This window comes from Saccopteryx bilineata, chromosome X (genome assembly GCF_036850765.1).
Source record: "Saccopteryx bilineata isolate mSacBil1 chromosome X, mSacBil1_pri_phased_curated, whole genome shotgun sequence".
NCBI classification, from domain to species: Eukaryota; Metazoa; Chordata; class Mammalia; order Chiroptera; family Emballonuridae; genus Saccopteryx; species Saccopteryx bilineata.
The window spans coordinates 109,429,999-109,447,400 of NC_089502.1; the positions used below are offsets into that span (position 1 = coordinate 109,429,999).

Consider the following 17,402-nt stretch of genomic DNA (forward strand, 5'->3'; position numbering starts at 1 on the left):
TTGATTGCTTTCTCATGTGCCTTGATGGGGGGGAAGGGCTACAGCAGAGCGGGTGACCCCTTGCTCAAGCCAGTGACCTTTGGCCTCAAGCCAATGGTCCCGTGCTCAAGCTGGTGATCCCATGCTCAAGCTGCTGAGCTTGCTCAAGCCAGATGAGCCTGCGCTCAAGCCGGTGACCTCGGGGTTTTGAACCTGGGTCCTTTGTGTCGCAGTCCAACACTCTATTCACTGTGCCACTGCCTGGTCAGGCTGTCCTCATCTTTTAAAAAAATAATTAAAATTTCAAAGACAGTTGACATACATTGTTATATTAGCTTTAGATGTACAACATAGTAATTAGACATTTGTGTAATGATCACCCTGACAAATCTCATGACTTCTGCTTAGACCCTGAGCTGGGGAGATCACGGCCCCCACCTTGGCCATCTGCAGGGTCATTTCTGCAAATGCAATACTAGAGGGAGCCAGTGGGAGTGGGGTGAGGGTTGGGGTGAAGCGGGAGGATGGGGGTGGGGAAGATGGGAGGATGCCCAGTCCTGCCCTTGTCCTGAGGGTCACTGAGGCTACCTGGCCACAGGGCTGGTTTAAACCAGCTTTCCCAGTTTTCTAGAACCAGCTTCCTAGTGCTCTTGGCCCTTAAGGGTTGCGTGGCTGTGACTCAGCCCCCTGAATTCAATGCAGGAGGTCTGGGATAAAGGCCCTTCTCCCACCTGGAGTCCATGGTTCAAGGGATTCCCACCACACTACTTCACTCCCCTGGATCTCTAGGCTCCCTTCTTTTGGGGCAGGAAGTTGAAGGCTGTGGAGGGAGACAGTAGGGCCTCCTAAGCCTCCTTAGATCAGGTCTGGATGTGAAGTCAATGTGACTTCAGTGCCACTGCTCTCCTTTAACTGGCATTCACCAGTCTGGAGCCCAGAGGCTGCGGTCTGAACCTGGCTGCCCAGGAGCCAGGTGCAAAATCGTCCAACTTTCACAGTCTACGGGGAAACAGAAAAACTCAGAACAGATCACAGGCTAGATTCTTTTTGTATGTGTTCTCTCTGATTATAAAAGTAATGTTCATTGGAGAAAATGCTGTGAAGAACAAAAGAGAAAACACATAAATACTGTTTCCACCTGGCCTAGGCTGCCTGCACCTGCTGAGATCCATACTCCCAGGAACCCCAGATTTCCACTTCTCTCACACAATATTTCTTTTTTTTTGTATTTTTCCGAAGCTAGAAACGGGGATAGTCAGACAGACTCCCACATGCGCCCGACTGGGATCCACCCGGCACGCCCACCAGGGGGCGACGCTCTGCCCACCAGGGGCATCGCTCTGCTGTGACCAGAGCCACTCTAGCGCCTGGGGCAGAGGCCAAGGAGCCATCCCCAGCACCTGGGCCATCTTTGCTCCAATGGAGCCTTGCGGGAGGGGAAGAGAGAGACAGAGAGGAAGGAGAGGGGGAGCGGAGGAGAAGCAGATGGGCGCTTCTCCTGTGTGCCCTGGCCCGGAATCGAACCCGGGACTTCTGCACGCCAGGCTGACGCTCTACCACTGAGCCAACCGGCCAGGGCCTCTCACACAATATTTCTATTTATCCTTTCCAACTTTCCCCCCATAAACATATTTTTATATGGTAATCATCATATCAATAGTTTATGTGTCATTTTACATCTTTAAGAAACAAAGGCTTGTTATTAGAAGACTGTGGTAGACACTTAGGTTGTTGTAAAGTTTTTTAGCATTAAAAAGAATGCTGAGCCTGACCAGATGGTGCCACAGTGGATAGAGCATCAACCTAGGATGCTGAGGTCCCAGGTTTGAAACCCTGAGGTTGCTGGCTTGAGTGCGGGCTCATTCAGCTTGAGCCGTGGGGTCACTGGCTTGAGTGTGGGATCATAGAAATGCTGGTTTGAGCAAGGGGTCACTGGCTTGGCTGGAGTGCACCTCCTTCTGGTCAAGGCACATGTGAAAAACAATCAATGAACAACTAAAGTGCCACAACTACGAGTTCTTTTTTTTTTTTTTTTTTTTGCGAGAGAGACAGAGAGAGGAACAGATAGGGACAGACAGGCAGGAAGGGAGAGAGATGAGAAGCATCAATTCTTCATTGAGGCTTCTTCGTTGTTCATTGATTGCTTTCCAGCAGAGCGAGGGAACCTTTGCTCAAGGCAGCGGCCAGCAACCTTGAGCTCAAGCCAGCAACCCTGGCTCAAGCTGATGAGCCCACGCTCAAGCCGGCGACCTTGGAGCTTGAACCTGGGTCCTCTGTGTCGTGTCCCAGTCCAACAAACACTCTATCCACTGAGCTACTGCCTGGTCAGGCTATGAGTCGATTCTTCTAATCTCTCCCTTCCTATCTGTCTGTCTCGCAAAAAAGAATGCTGGTACCTCAATGAATTTAATATAGAATGACCATATGGCTCAGTGATTCCACTTCTAGGTATACTGTACCCCCAAAATATTTGAAAACAGGAACTCAAACATGAAGCCAGGGACTTGTGCAGGAATGCTCCTAGCAGCATGATTCACAGTATCCAAAAGGTAGAAACTATTCAAATGTCTACCCATAGTTTAATGGAGAAACAATGCAGACTAGCTATACAATGGAATATTTATTCAGTAATGAAGTACTCATGCTTGCTGCAATGTGAATGAACCTAGAAAACTGGCTAAGGGAAGATGCCAGACACTTGGTACATACTGTAGGATCCCATTTATCTGAAACGTCGAGGTGGACAGCAATGAGATCGGTGGGGGCTGGAGTGAATGTGAAGAGAATGGGTTAGGGTGTTTCTTTTTGGGGTAGATGAAAACGTTTTATAATTAGAGGTAAAGGTTGTACAGTGTGAATACACTAAATGCCACTGAATTGTACACTTTCAAGTGGTTAAAATGTATAATTTTGTTAGGTGTATTTTACCACAATAAAAATAATGCTTTTAATGTCCTTGTGATTTGCATAATATCTGTCATTATTTTCAGATTTATTATTTAGAGCAAATTGGTCAGATCAAAGAGGCTGATGAATATTTTCAAACTTTATAATTACTGACAAATTCCTTCAGAAGAATAACCATTTACACCCTGGGGTAAGATGCAGAGGGAGTGTGTGATTGGGTGACGGGTCAGCCAGGGCAAAGGACCCGGTGCCATGGAGCCCGGAGGCGGCTGCGGCTCTTGGGGCCTGTGGAGACTGGACAGTGAGTGCTCTCGGTGTGTAAACGGGAGCCAGGCTGTCCGAAAGCAGAATGTGAGGGCCACCTGGGCCACATTTAGGCAATGGGGTACCTCTAAGGTTCGAGTCCCCTCTTTTTCTTTTTTTTTATTTTTCCGAAGCAGAGAGAGACAAGAGAGAGACAGAGAGGAAGGAGGGGGGGTGGAGAAACAAATGGGGGCTTCTCCTATGTGTCCTGGCCGGGAATCGAACCCGGGTCCCCTGCACGCCAGGCCGACGCTCTACCGCTGAGCCAACCGGCCAGGGCCTTCGAGTCCCCTCTTCTTAGTGGAAGTGACTTCCAGCTCAGTCTGGGTTGGGGTTGTGGTCCACGGGACAGCAGGAAAGAACCTTGTGTGGGGAGGAGGCCCGGAGTAGAGAGCATGCAGTCTCAGGCAAGGCAAGTGCACTGTGAAACCAGCAAGACTGGCTGCCAAAGGGTAGGTTCTAGCTAAGGCAAGAAATAATGCCTGGCGCACGGCAAGGCTGGCACAGCCCGCCTAGGGTGCTAGAGAAGATGAGAGCCATTGGGAACTGCGATGCAGGGGGTACGCGGGATGTTCAAGTGGGCTTTCAGGTATGCGAGGCAGTGGAAGATAAAGTGGATTTCTTCTGGGTTGTTCCCAGATAGGCAGGTTTGCACTAGGTTGTGAGTTTTCTGACAGTGGGCTCATCCAGCAAGTATCGCACTTCCTGAACTGGAAGGGCTTCTGGCGAAGCTGCCCACTCCGGGTCCGCATGGAACATGATCCTAGTTGTGTAGTCTTTCTGGATATAAGTAGCCAGGCTCCTGCCCTTGGGCATCCTGGCCTAGCAGCAGAACAGACATGGAAGCGGAGCTGAGGGCCACCTTGCCCAGGAGCTCCTGGGAAGGCTGGCTGGTGGCTTCCTTTCTGACCTGAGGGTGAGCTGAGGACCCCTTGTCTGTCCGGGCCCAGCCTCGGCCTTCCACTTCTGGTGGGCCCCCTCAGATCAGTAATCACGATGTGTGTGAGTATATTCGGTGCGTCCCTCAGAGCCTGATGACTGTGAAACCTTCCCCATGTGTCTACCAAGGTCCAGCCTGTGTCACACGCCCAGCATGCTTAGCACGCTCCTTGGATGTTTGCTGGGCCTTTCATGGCTCTCGATGCACAGGTGCTTAGGCCAGGTCTTAGAATGTGTCTGCTTACCAGCAAGTGTGGTTCTTTGGTTGGGAAGGACACGCTTGGGCACCTAGCCTTGAGTGGGTGTACGTGACAGGAGAGGTGCAGGATGTAATGAGCAGGTGCTGAGGACACCAGCTCCTATTGCTCTGGTTCACAGAGAGAAGTATGTGTGAGGGAGCAGGAAAGAGTGGCAGCTGTGAAAGCTAGGGTAAAAGGTGATGTAACCCCCATACCCCTCACCCCACAGGAAATGAGTAATTTACCAAAAGCTTAAGATGGAGACTAAGGAGGACAGTGCTGAGTGGGGCGTGGGGGTGAAGTGAAGGGAAGACCTGGAAAAGTTCAACACAGGATCATATATCCACCCCCAGAGGCACCAAGCCCTACCCGTCACCCACACAATCCATTCGCACCCAGACCACCACATCCAGCCAGTTCATAGACACCACCCTTGCATAGGCTGGACCCACACACCCAGAGGCGGATTAAGGTTGGTTGAGGCCCCGGGCGTAGAAGAAAATATTGGGTCCCTTAAAAAAAAAGAGACAGGGAAAATAAAAATACATGTTAACCATATTTTTAAATAAATAAAAAATTATTCTGTACTATTAATGTTAAAACTGCACATATGAAACCTAACTTGGTTTCATTAGAAAAAAGTGTAAAGTTGGGTCTTGCGGGGCCGTTTAGAAGTCGCGGCTCAGGGCATGTGCCATTAAATCTGCCTTTGCACACACCCACCCCACCGACTTCTCACTGCCTCCTGACACCCCTATTCCCACCCATACCCACCACCACTCACATACCCTGTGCCCTACTCCCATCCATACCGCACATGGGTAGCCACCTCCCTCCCATACCCCCCCCTGCCCCTTCTTCCCAGGTCCCTGACAGAGCCCACTCCCTGTTCCCTCGACCCCCAGTCCCATGCTAGCCTCCACCAGGCCTGCAGTGCTGTGGCTCCTCAGGGTTCCTCCAACTGTCTGTGGAAGCTCAGGAACTCTGAAAGCACATGACAGTTTTCTGTATTTTTCAAATGTTCTGCAATGAACCTGTTTCTTTCATAATTAGATAAAATAGATTGAAACATCTTTTCTGGCCCTGGCAGATTTGCTCAGTGGCTAGAGCATCGGCCCAACGTGCAGAAGTCCCAGGTTCGATCCCCAGTCAGGCACACGTGAGAAGCGACCCATCTGCTTCTCTTCCCCTCTCTCCCCCTTCTTTCTCTCTCACTCTCTTGCAGCCAGTGGTTCGATTGGTTCGAGCATCGGCCATCAGATGGGGTTGCTGGGTGGATCCCGGTCTGGGTGCATGTGGGAGTCTGTCTCTCTATCTCCCCTCCTCTCATTTAAAAAAAAAAAAAGAAACAAACAAACATATCTTTTTTGACCATGGAATGTTTGGAGAGAGGAGAGACATAAAAACTGAAATTATCGGCCTGGCCGGTTGGCTCAGTGGTAGAGCATCGGCCTGGCGTGCAGAAGTCCCGGGTTCGATTCCGGGCCAGGGCACACAGGAGAAGCGCCCATCTGCTTCTCCACCCCTCCCCATCTCCTTCCTCTCTCTCTTCCCCTCCCACAGCCCAGCCGAGGCTCCACTGGAGCAAAGATGGCCCCAGGCGCTGGGGATGGCTCCTTGGCCTCTGCCCCAGGCGCTAGAGTGGCTCTGGTCGCAACAGAGTGACGCCCCAGAGGGGCAGAGCATTGCCCCCTGGTGGGCAGAGCGTCACCCCCTGGTGGGCGTGCCGGGTGGATCCCAGTCAGGCGCATGCTGGAGTCTGTCTGTCTCTCCCTGTTTCCGGCTTCAGAAAAATACAGAAAACAAAAACAAAAACAAAAAAACCCTGAAATTATCTGTAAGGACATAATCAGGTAGCAGAAAGGGAATTACTCCAGAGTAGCCACTGCCAGCCAGGGGTCCCTGGATTTCCTGTGCTTTCCTAAGACAGCCTGCCTTCCTGGAGTGACATCCTGGAAGACATGATATTGCAGTTGGATCGGGTATCTTTATGCTTTATGAAGAACCCCATCCCTCTGAGCCATCCAGGGAGGAAGGTGCCACTGTGTGTGAGAAGACAGGACAGACAGTACAGCCAAACAGAAAAGGGCTCTCATTTGCCACAGCCGCCTGTGCCCTGCGCTTTGCCTGAGTGGGGCCCTTCACCCTCTCACCCTGCAGAAGCTCTGTCCGTGGGTACATAGCGCATTCCCGGGGCCTACCCTCTCCATGCTGACTGTCAGGTACTTTGCTTCCACCTGCAAACCAGCCTCCCTGTCTCTTTGTGACCCGCTTTCCCTTCTCTGATGCAGGGCAGGTGGCACCTGCTCAGGGAGCCTCCCCTCACCCCCCTTCCTAGGCTGGCCTGGTGCTTCTGTAGCAGTCCCTGAAGGTCTGTTTTAGTGCTTACCTGCAAGGTGTAGCCATTTGGTATGTCATTGCTAGTGTGTAGCCTCCCTAGGCCCAGAACACCTCTTCCACAAGCTGAGTGAGTTGAAGACCCTGCCATCCCCTCCTCTGGGAACTGCTTCCTAATTCTCCCTCACTGACCCCGTGGCTTTGTGTTTGTTCGGTCTAAATTAATCTTCTTGCTTCCCTGCCAAGGAGGGCCTTGAGGTTGTAATGTGTACTGTGGGGTTCACTAGCTCGAAAATGACCATCCCAAAGCCCAAGCCACTTGGGCCGCTACAGAAATTAGGGGCTGAGCTGGGGCCAGCCTTCTGCCCCTAGCTGCCTTGAAAGTAACTTGCTCCACCCAGCTGAGACCTCGCCCTGGATCTCTATCTGCCTGGAAGGCTCCCATCCTCCAGCCAGCATCAGCCTGTTTTTCCCTTCAGCCTACTGCAGTCCCACCTTCTCCTTGGCCCCCAGCCTGCTATGGCCTCCCCTACCCCCTTGCATATCTTGGCCTGGCTCATAACCTTTACTCACTCCCTTCATCTTACTGAGCCTTGGTTTCTTCATCTGCCAAATAGATTGTCGGGATCAGAATTGGGCACATCAGGCACCCAAGAAACAGTGGTGTTTGTAAAAGGGCTATTTCCTTGGCCTTACACTGCCTAGCAATGCCAGAAGGCTCTGTGCATGTTGGCCTTTTCTCTATGATGAGTCTGTCACTACCTTGACAGAGGTCCTTTTCTTCTCATCTTCTTATTCTTCCCAACCATCCCATCTGAACTCATTTGTTGACTGACACCCATTGGGAGAGGAGTCAAGGTATTCGTCATACAACAGATGCTCAGTTATTGCCAAAGGGGGACTCCTCAATCCTTTAAAATTGATTTTAGAGAGAGGAAGGGAGATAGAGAAGACAGGAACATTGATCTGTTCTTGTATGTGCCCTGACCAGGGATCAAACCAGCAACCTCTGCTTCGGGGCGATGCTCTAGCCAACTGAGCTACTCAACCAGGGCACCTCAATCTTTAAGGTGCTATCTCTGCCCTCAGTTCTGCCAGGACTTCTGAAGGAGAAGCAGTGTTGGAGTGAGGGGGACAGAAGGGTGGATGGCTCCTAGAGGAGGGGAGGGCTGGAGGATGCTCTAATGTGAGAGCAGAGACCCCAGACCCAGTGCATAGTCACTGGGGCTCCCTGGCTTTGGGGGCATGGCTCAGCAACCCCTCAAACAGCACTGCATGGGGACAGGGCTGAGAAGTGGGGTTCGCATGGGAATGGGGGCGCTAAGAGCAAGCAAGGGCCAAGAGTAGAGAGAGATTTCTTGGATGAGCAGATTGGGGCACTGGTCAGTGGGTTTTCATGGGAGCATGTCTCTGCCGCAGGTGAATGGGAAGGAGCTCTCCAAGCTGTCTCAGGAGCAAACCCTGGAGGCCCTGCGCTCCTCCAAGGAGCCCCTGGTGATCCAGGTGCTGAGACGCAGCCCCCGCCTCCGGGGGGACAGCTCCTGTCACGACCTGCAGCTGGTGGACAGTGGCACTCAGACTGACATCACCTTCGAGCATATCATGGCACTGGGCAAGCTGCGCCCGCCCACCCCGCCCATGGTCATCCTGGAGCCGTACGTCCTGTCTGAGCTGTGAGTCGCCCTCAGGAGGGCCCCGGGCCCTGCCTCCAGAGAAGGCATGCCACCAGGGGCAGCCATCCCCACACCACTCAGAGGCTGCATTGCTGCAGTTCTGGGCATGTCGGGGAGACCCTGACTGGCTTGCCCTCTCAGGGAGGAAGCAGGCTCCTTGGCCTAGAGTTGACTGTGACACCCAAGGGCTCAGAAACCTCCAGGCTTCTAGCCTCAGGATGGACACCAGCTGGGGAAGGGGTCAGGGGAGGCTGACACACAGGCTCCCCATTGTATCTACCCCCAGGGCCAAGGGAGCACCATCCTGGGACCTTGCTGCTGGAAGGTTGAGGTCCTCAGCTTCTCCTCCATCCTCTCTCTGCTGCCCATCGTCTTCTGCCTCACAAGCATCACACCTTGAATCTTCTTGCATCCTTGTCTGTCCCATTCCTCTCCCTGCTCTGAACTTCTTCCATCTCTTCGGCTTCTTTCTTTGGCCCGCTCAGAAGAAGGCCTCATCCAGGCCTGGTGGCTCATGACTGTGTGAGCGCTGACTCATTCTGCTAGTCTAAACCCTGGCTGCAGGGAGGTGGTCCTGGGATCCCCTCCTCAGAGAGGTAGGCCTAGGGCCGCCAGCAATCAAGCTTAGCTTTGGGGCAAATGGGGGTCCACCATTGGAGGTAGAGTGGGTCCTTTTCTGCCCCCTAGCAGTCCTCTGGGGCCTGGATAACTCCTGGGGGCATTGCATGAGTGGGGTTAGTGCTGGGCGGGTGGGGCACCCACAGTTTGGAGAAGTTGGTCCCTGCCAGCTGGCATGGTTTGAAGAATCTGAACTGGGGGGGCGGTATGGGAAGGTGGGTGAGCTAGGCATGCCTGCGTCCTCAGTGCGGACCCTTGCACACTCCCATTATGTGACCATTCTTAGTTTGTGCATGGATGCATGTAGCTCAGAAGGGAGGGGGCACTGGGAGAAGTAGCCTGGCTGCCTTCCCTGAGGGTGTACCCAGAGCAGGGCACCTGAGTGCAGTGGGACTGGCCAGCCTGGCAGCCGGGGCAAGGGTATGAGGGGAGCAGATGCCAGGCTGATCCCCCCTTCTCCTGGGCAGCCCCCCCATCAGCCATGAGTATTATGACCCAGCGGAGTTCATGGAGGGCGGCCCACAGGAGGCAGACCGTATGGACGAGCTGGAGTATGAGGTGAGCCTGGTGGCCAGGGCAGGGCCCGCAGCCAGCCTCAGGAGCCAGGCCCTGGATGGCTGTCTACAGCCCAGCCTAGGCCTGGCTCCTGCTGCTCCCCGGCAGGTGGGCCTTGTGGTCTTTCCCAGTGTGTGGCTTGTTACTCAGGCTCACCCAACCAAGTCTGGCTGAGTCGGGGAGGGCACGGGTAAGGTCCTATGGTCAGTTTATGTTGGTGAGTCTGCATCCCACACGTCTGTGTCCTGTGTATCTCGTATGTCTTGGGCATTTCCTGGTAGGGAAGACCACTGAACATGTGCGCTATTTTGGGATGGTGAGAGATCTCCAAACTTGGGGCTGGAAACTCAGCTCAGGTGAAGTGCTGCTGGGAGTCAGGGCTGAGCTGTGGCTGCCTTGCAGCATGGGGGCCTCGCTCAGTATCCCGGCTTTCTTCCTGTTTCCCCCACTCCCTCTTGTGGCAGGAGGTGGAGCTGTATAAAGCCAGCCACCAGGACAAGCTGGGCCTGATGGTTTGCTACCGCACCGATGATGAGGAGGACCTGGGCATCTACGTTGGAGAGGTATGGAAGTAGGGATGTGGGGGTAGAGTCTTCTAGAAGGCAGCAGAGCCCTGTGCCATCTTCTTGTGTGCTCAGGCTTCAAAGCTGGACTTTGATGATGTTCATCTCTTGTGCACCAGGGAGGGGAACAGGCGCCATGACGATGGGGGCTGAGGCAGGGTTTGGCACATTAACAAGCCCCATACCATCCAATCCCTTGGCCTCTCCACACTGCCCAGGACTCTAAGGCTGCCCACAATGACCAAACTGCTAGAGACAGGGCTTGCCAGTCAGTGAGTCCAGGACAGCTGATGACCTCGGTGAATATCCAGCCTGACAGCCCTGCCCAGCATACATGGCCAGGGTGGGACAGTGGGCAAGGCTGAGGTCCCAGCCAGGCTTTGTTCTTCCTTCTGCTTCTTGCAGCCAGGCCTCCTGGTCCTCAGGGGGCTCATTCTCCCCCCCTGGCTGTGGCAGTTGTCTGTGTTCGCAAGGAGGGAGCATGGCTCCCCTGTTGCCCTCCACACTGTAGCAGTATCCTAATCAAGTTAACCTTCACGTGAATACCCTACTACTGATGTGTTTTGAGTATGGCAAAGTATCTGGCTTCCTGCATTTGCCTAGCCTCTGACACAAAAAAGAACAGGCTCCCATGCAAAAGAGTATAGGAGTGCCAGCCGGGCATGGGAGTGCGGGAAGCAGGCAGCGGCTGGAAGGTTTTGGTCAGCAAGTTGGCAGCTTGTGCTGGGGAGAGGTGCTAGGCCCAGGCCCACTGTTCTGTTCCTACTTCCTGCTGCTTGGAAGCTGCTGGTCTGAGCTGAAGAAGGGAGTAAGCAAGGAGCCTTGGGTTACTGACCCTTCCTATACTGAAAGGGCACCTTAGTGGGCACCTTCCTATATTTAAAGTCCCCAGGATGTGTGTGCCTTGCAGGTGAATCCTAACAGCATTGCAGCCAAAGATGGCAGGATCCGAGAGGGAGACCGAATAATCCAGGTAAGCAGGGCAGGCAGACAGGCCTGACCCACATTCTTGCTGTGCCAGCTGTCATACCACCTCTTCTTAGCTGACCCTGGCTCTGTGCTGCTAAGATCTTAGCTTGGTGCCAGGCATTCTGCCATGCCTGAAACCGGGGCTGGGTCTCATCTCTCCTGTACACCTGCCCGGGTGACTCCTGAATCCCCATGGGATTTGCTTTGGCACCTTGCCAGCCTCTCCCTCTACCTCCCAGGTGAGCACATCTCCCACTCCACACTGTCCTCAGAGCACATGTGCTTTTGCACAGGCCAAGCTGTCTTCTCTCAAGGCACTTTGCCCTCTCTGTCCTACCAGAGCTCGCCCAGGGTGCTCAACCAGGGTCCACCCGAGTCAGCTCTGGTACCCTTGTTGACTGCTCCTCGGCCTGCCACAGATAAATGGTGTGGATGTCCAGAACCGGGAAGAGGCGGTGGCCATCCTGAGCCAGGAGGAGAACACCAACATCTCCCTGTTGGTGGCCCGGCCTGAGAGCCAGGTATGTGTGTTTGGCAGGGTGGTCCGGGTCCCCTCCCATCGGCTTGTCTGGGGATATGCTGACAACCTGACGCTGATGAAGGGCTGGCAGTGTCCCAGAGCCTGTTTTCCCTTTTGCCCTACGATGGCTGAGTGGGCTAGGACCATCTCCTCTCTTGGGTTGTTAACTTGATTGAGACCAGGAGGCTTGGTATGGAACCTTGAGGCAACTGGAGGGGTGTCTAGGGAAGTCCTTAAGACAGTGGGGACATCATGGGCCTATCCCTGCAGTTGGCAAAGCAATGGAAGGACAGCGATCGGGATGACTTACTGGATGACTTGGGCTCAGAGAATGAGGGGGACCTGCGTGTTCGGAAGTTGAAATCCCCCGCTGCCCAGCAGGTGAGGAAGGAGGAAGGGCAGTTGGTGGGCAGGGGGAGGAGGGACTGGGGGTGTGTGGGAGGTGGACCAGACCTAAAAGTGCTTCAAATCCCGATCCTCCTGTGGTGCCCCCGCTAGTGGGACCCAGACTGAGTGGAGTTCATCTTTCTACTCCAGCTTGGAAATGAAGAGGAGCAAGGGGCCCCCAATGTGGGCCCAGGCCTGAGCAACAGCCAGGAGCTGGACAGTGGGGTGGGCCGGACCGATGAGAGCACCCGCAATGAGGAGAGCTCTGAGCACGACCTGCTGGGGGACGAGCCCCTGAGCACCACCAACACGCCTGGGACCCTGCGCAAGTTTGGTGTGCAAGGGGATGCCCTGCAGAGCCGGGACTTTCACTTCAGCATGGACTCCCTGCTGGCTGAGGGGGCAGGGCTAGGGGGTGGCGAGGTCCCTGGCCTCACTGATGAGGAGTACGAGCGCTACCGGGAGCTGCTGGAGATCAAGTGCCACCTGGAGAATGGCAACCAGTTGGGCCTCCTCTTCCCCCGGGCCTCTGGTGGTAACAGCGCCCTGGATGTCAACCGCAATGAGAGCCTTGGCCATGAGATGGCCATGCTGGAGGAGGAGCTCCGGCACCTGGAATTCAAGTGCCGCAACATCTTGCGGGTGCAGAAGATGCAGCAGCTGCGGGAGCGCTGCATGAAGGCCTGGCTGCTGGAGGAGGAGAACCTCTATGAGCTAGGGGCCAGTGAGCCCAAGAAGCACGAGCTGTCTGACATCTCCGAGCTGCCCGAGAAGTCTGACAAGGACAGCACCAGTGCCTACAACACAGGAGAGAGCTGCCGCAGCACCCCGCTGCTCACTGAGCCCCTGCCAGAGAGCCCGCTGAGGCGGGCTGCTGCTGGCAACACCAATTTGAACCGAACCCCCTCTGGCCCCTCTGTCGCCACCCACCTTAAGGTAGCTCCTCCACAGGGGAGCCCTGCCAAGTTCCGATCCCTCTCCCGGGATCCCGAGGTGGGCCGGAGACAGCACTCAGAGGAGCGTGTCCGCCGCAGCCCCAAGATGGGGGTGACCCTGGAGCGGGTGGGCCCCGAAGGCAGCCCCTACCTCTCTAGGCGCCACCGAGGCCAGGGCCAGGAGAGTGAGCACTACCATAGCTGTGTGCAGCTGGCCCCCCCACATAGTCTAGAGGATCTGGGCCATGGCCCCTTGAGTTTGGCCGGTGGCCCTCGGGTGGGTGGCGCGGTGGCAGGGGCCACTGAAGCACCCCGCATGGAGTGGAAGGTCAAGGTACGCAGCGATGGAACCCGCTATGTGGCCAAGCGACCTGTGCGTGATCGCCTCCTAAAAGCCCGGGCCCTGAAGATCCGGGAGGAGCGCAGTGGCATGACCACAGACGACGATGCAGTAAGCGAGATGAAGATGGGCCGCTACTGGAGCAAGGAGGAGCGGAAGCAGCACCTGATCCGGGCCCGGGAGCAGCGGAAACGGCGGGAGTTCATGATGCAGAGCCGGCTGGAGTGCCTGAGGGAACAGCAGAATGGCGACAGCAAGGCTGAGCTCAACATCATTGCCCTGAGCCACCGCAAAACCATGAAGAAGCGGAACAAGAAGATTCTAGACAACTGGATCACCATCCAGGAGATGCTCGCCCATGGCACTCGCTCAGCTGATGGCAAGCGGGTCTACAACCCTTTGCTCTCTGTTACCACCGTCTGAGCTGCCCGGGTGGGAGCCAGCTGCACTCCAGGGCAGGCCCTCCATTCCAGTCAAGGCCCAGTGAGCCTCCAGGGACCCCATCCCTCACCCTCCCTTAGAATCTAGTGTGTCTGTGTGTGCACAGGACTCTGTTACAAGAGAGAAGCCCCCGAGGAGCAGGGCACCCCTTCGGTTGTGTGTAACACGAGCCCAGGCACACGCACGGGCACACAGTCACGTACACCCCTCCCGAGCTCTCAGTGGGTAACGGGACCAAGAAGTTGAGCTGAAAAGAAGGTGAAGAGGACTGTCCTAAGCACAAGAGAATGAATGTCCAGCTTCTGAGCTGGGCAGTTTCTTCCCCCTGCTGGGAGCCTCCATTATTTGTAGACAAACACGACCCTGATTTTTGTGGTTTTTCTCCCTTTCTGTGCTTGCCAGTTGTTTTTGTTTTGTGCACCTGCCCTGGGGGCTGGCAGCTCCTTCAGGCAGCCTGACAAAAGTGGAACCTCCCCCTAGTGCGGGCTGGGAAGGAGGTGGGGGGGAGTGAGAGAGGGAGGGGGAGGGTGGGAGGGAAGGGATGGGAAGGAAGGGAAGATTGGGAAGCAGCTTTCCTGTTGGCCTCCACTCTAAGGTGGGGGGACAAGGAGCCTCTGACACAGCTTGCGAGGCTCACCTTGGGGGCTACCTCCTCTGTGACTGAGGGAGAGCCGAGACTGGGGGGACTGATGGGGCAGTATCCATTCTAGGAAATAACTGAGCCCAGAGAGACCTGTGCCTGACTCCATGTGGAGTGTGGCTTCTTTTCTGAGGGTCAAGCTTAGATGTGAGGGATCCAGAAGCCAAGGCCCATGAGTAATAATAAAAGGCCTTTGTGACAAGACCCACGTGGAGGAGTGGCCTGGACCCGTGAGAGGCGTGCCTGGCCAGCTGGGCTGATGGGGATGGCCTGCACCCCACTTTACAGGTGTGGACCAGGAAGCCCTCAGGGACTGATACATCAAGCTCCCTGGGGCCCTAGCCTCAGATTGGAGGCAGACAGGCTGCCCATCCCTGTCCCCCATTGGGATGCTGACAATAAAGCAAGCTGTCTTTTTATGGTGACTTCTGGCCTCCCTGTGTTTGTTCTCATTGTGCTAGGAGAAAGGATGTCAGTTTGGGGCGTGACGGACGTGGTGGGCGGCAAAAGGCAGGGCAGGCGGAGACGGGCCAGTTGAAAGCTGTGTCTCAGCTTTCCTGGCACATCATAGGAACAGCAAGGGTGTCTGATGTGGGTGCCTTGTACTCTGGGAGGAGGTATGACAGGGTCACTTGAATCATTTCAGGGGTGTGACATGGCTACTGCTGGGGTGGTGCCCAGATGCAGGAAGGGTGGCAGAGGCCTGGCTCAGTACTGGTGATGGGGCCTGCCACTGAATGAAGCCAATGCCCCTTCCTGATGAAGCCCAAGAAGTGGGTTACACCCACCCATTCTGCCTGCTTCAGAAGAGCTAGCAGGGGCAAGGAGCTGGGAGCTTCTCAAAGGCACAAACTACTGTCCCTGTTTGGGGACCCCACAGTGCCTAACATGTAGAAGATGCTGAGTAAATGTCTTAGCCAGATGGATGTACACCTGGGTGGCCACTGCCAGCAGCTGAAGAGGGCAAGGATGCATTAAAATCCTCTGAACACAATGTAGACTTCTCGTTAGTTAATTCCGCTAATTAGCTGAGGTGGGCCTGAGTAAGGAAAGGGAGTCTTGTGTTCCCAGAGGCCCAGTGCTCTACTGGGAAGGCTGGTTCCCAAGTGGGCTACGCCTGTCAGGCTACTGTCTGGGCAGCTAGGAGGAAGTCCCAGTGTTTCACATGCAGGCTGGACCACCAAGTGGGAAGGGAGTAAAGAGCTTTGTTGGTAAAAAGGGATGAATGGGAGCAGAGGGGTGGGGGCAGGAGATTCCCCCTTCTCAGAGACCTGTTGCTGAGGACTAGGTACGCAGACCTTTGTGACCCTGTTCCTTTGGAGGGAACATGGCCCTTTGGAGGATGGAGCTCCCTGCCTACCACAGAAAACGGAGAGTTAAGAGACAGAAGCCAACTGTTCCCTGGAGTTAGAGACAAACCAAGTGTTCCCTGGGCATCCCTCCAACTGCTGGGAAGCTCACTTCGATGGCTCTAGAAGTACCCCGTTCTCGCTCCAGTGAGGAGATGCTTGGAGGCCTACTGCTCTGGGAATGTGGGCCAAGACAGGCCTGGGAATCCCATGGCCATATGAAAACCAGTGCTGGGGCTTGGTGCTCACAGGTTCTTAGAATGGTAGCACCGGGAGGGTTGGCAGCCCTTGGCTACTGATACACTGTAACAGTGACTTCCCATTTGAGTCCCACTGCCACCCAGCTGGCTGGTAGAGACAGGATCAAAAAGAGGCACTTAGCCTGGCCTGTGGTGGCGCAGTGAATAAAGCATCAACCTGGAAGGCTGAAGTCGCCGGTTTGAAACCCCAGGCCTGCCCGGTCAAGGCACAGATGAGAAGCAACTACTGCAAGTTGATGCGTCCTCCCCCCCCCCTCTAAAATCAAGTTTTTTTGGTTTGTCTTTTGGGTTTTTTTAAGAGCCATTTGGCAGCGCACAGCTGTCAGTACACTGTCTGCCTCAGAAACCTGCTGCACAGGGTATTTGCCAAGTGAGCACTGATTACAGCCAGCAGCGCCCCTTGAGCTCCCTCTGCTGGTCTTTCTAGATAATCCAGAAACCCTAGCAGCTGTAGCCTGTTTTGGTCCTCAGGGGACTTAGCCCTAACTTTCCTGCTTTACTGCTTTTGGGGGTGAGGACCCAGGTCTTCCCCAGAGGTTTCCCATTACTGCCAGTAAGCCCCATCCCAACGAGCAGGGAGAGGCTGGTGTCCCCTATCTGGAGGAGTTTCCCAGGCAGTCCCAAGCCAAGCCACTTGTGTCCACACTCCCAGCCCTCCCTACTGCTATGGAAGACAGCCCAGGCGCTCAGGAGCTGCTGGCTCTCCCAGGTAGGTTTTAGGCCTACCCTCTAGAGCAGGGGTCCCCAAACTTTTTACACAGGGGGCCAGTTCACTGTCCCTCGGACCGTTGGAGGGCCGCCACATACAGTGCTCCTCTCACTGACCACCAGTGAAAGAGGTGCCCCTTTCGGAAGTGCGGCGGGGTCCAGATAAATGGCCTCAGGGGACCGCATGCAGCCCGCGGGCCATAGTTTGGGGACGCCTGCTCTAGAGGCTTCTACTGTGTTACACAACCCTGTTTGTCTTGTCACAGCCAATGGTGATCAAGCACCGGGTGCTAGGGGCTTTGCCAGATGGGTCCAGTGACCCCTCACCAAGACCCTATAGGAGGCAGTCACATTAGAGCTGAGCAAACGGACTGGGCCATGCATGTGAAAAAGACTCTCCTGGGACTTGCCATCTAGCTCCTTTGGACCCCAGGGCTCTCAGCACCTCTGCATCCATGAGTGGCACCAATGAAATGGGCTGGGCAGGAGGGCTGAAAGTCGACCCGGAGCACGGAGCAGTACAGGCATGTCTGCCTGGTGTCCTAAGAGCACTGGGACAGTGAAGCAGGGTCACTAGGAGGGGAAAGTGCAAGGCCAAACTGGAAGGGGCTAGCAATGGGCTCCTCAGAGACACAGGGGTCTGGGTCTTATCTTCCTGTGCCTTCTATGTACCTCGCCTGACAACATGAAGTGGAGCACACTGGGAGGCAAGTGGAGGGGATAGGGTACTTTGCTCAGAC

General features: G+C 55.0%; 1 protein-coding gene across 4 annotated transcripts in view; it reads left to right on the forward strand.

Moving 5' to 3' along the window:
- The window catches only part of PDZD4 (PDZ domain containing 4), a 31,491-nt gene extending 17,292 nt beyond the window's left edge, over positions 1 to 14,199 (forward strand). For 2 of the 4 annotated variants that reach the window (XM_066249179.1, XM_066249181.1), the window contains exons 2-8: positions 8,124 to 8,359; positions 9,463 to 9,553; positions 10,015 to 10,113; positions 11,024 to 11,086; positions 11,502 to 11,603; positions 11,873 to 11,983; positions 12,140 to 14,199. In XM_066249179.1, coding sequence (XP_066105276.1) covers positions 8,124 to 8,359; positions 9,463 to 9,553; positions 10,015 to 10,113; positions 11,024 to 11,086; positions 11,502 to 11,603; positions 11,873 to 11,983; positions 12,140 to 13,687 — 2,250 coding nt within the window. In that variant the 3' untranslated portion in view covers positions 13,688 to 14,199. Of the gene's footprint in view, positions 1 to 8,123; positions 8,360 to 8,663; positions 8,900 to 9,462; positions 9,554 to 10,014; positions 10,114 to 11,023; positions 11,087 to 11,501; positions 11,604 to 11,872; positions 11,984 to 12,139 lie in introns of all 4 variants that reach the window. The other 2 variants (XM_066249182.1, XM_066249183.1) reach the window with 2 other exon arrangements.
- The last annotated feature ends 3,203 nt before the right edge of the window (positions 14,200 to 17,402 follow it).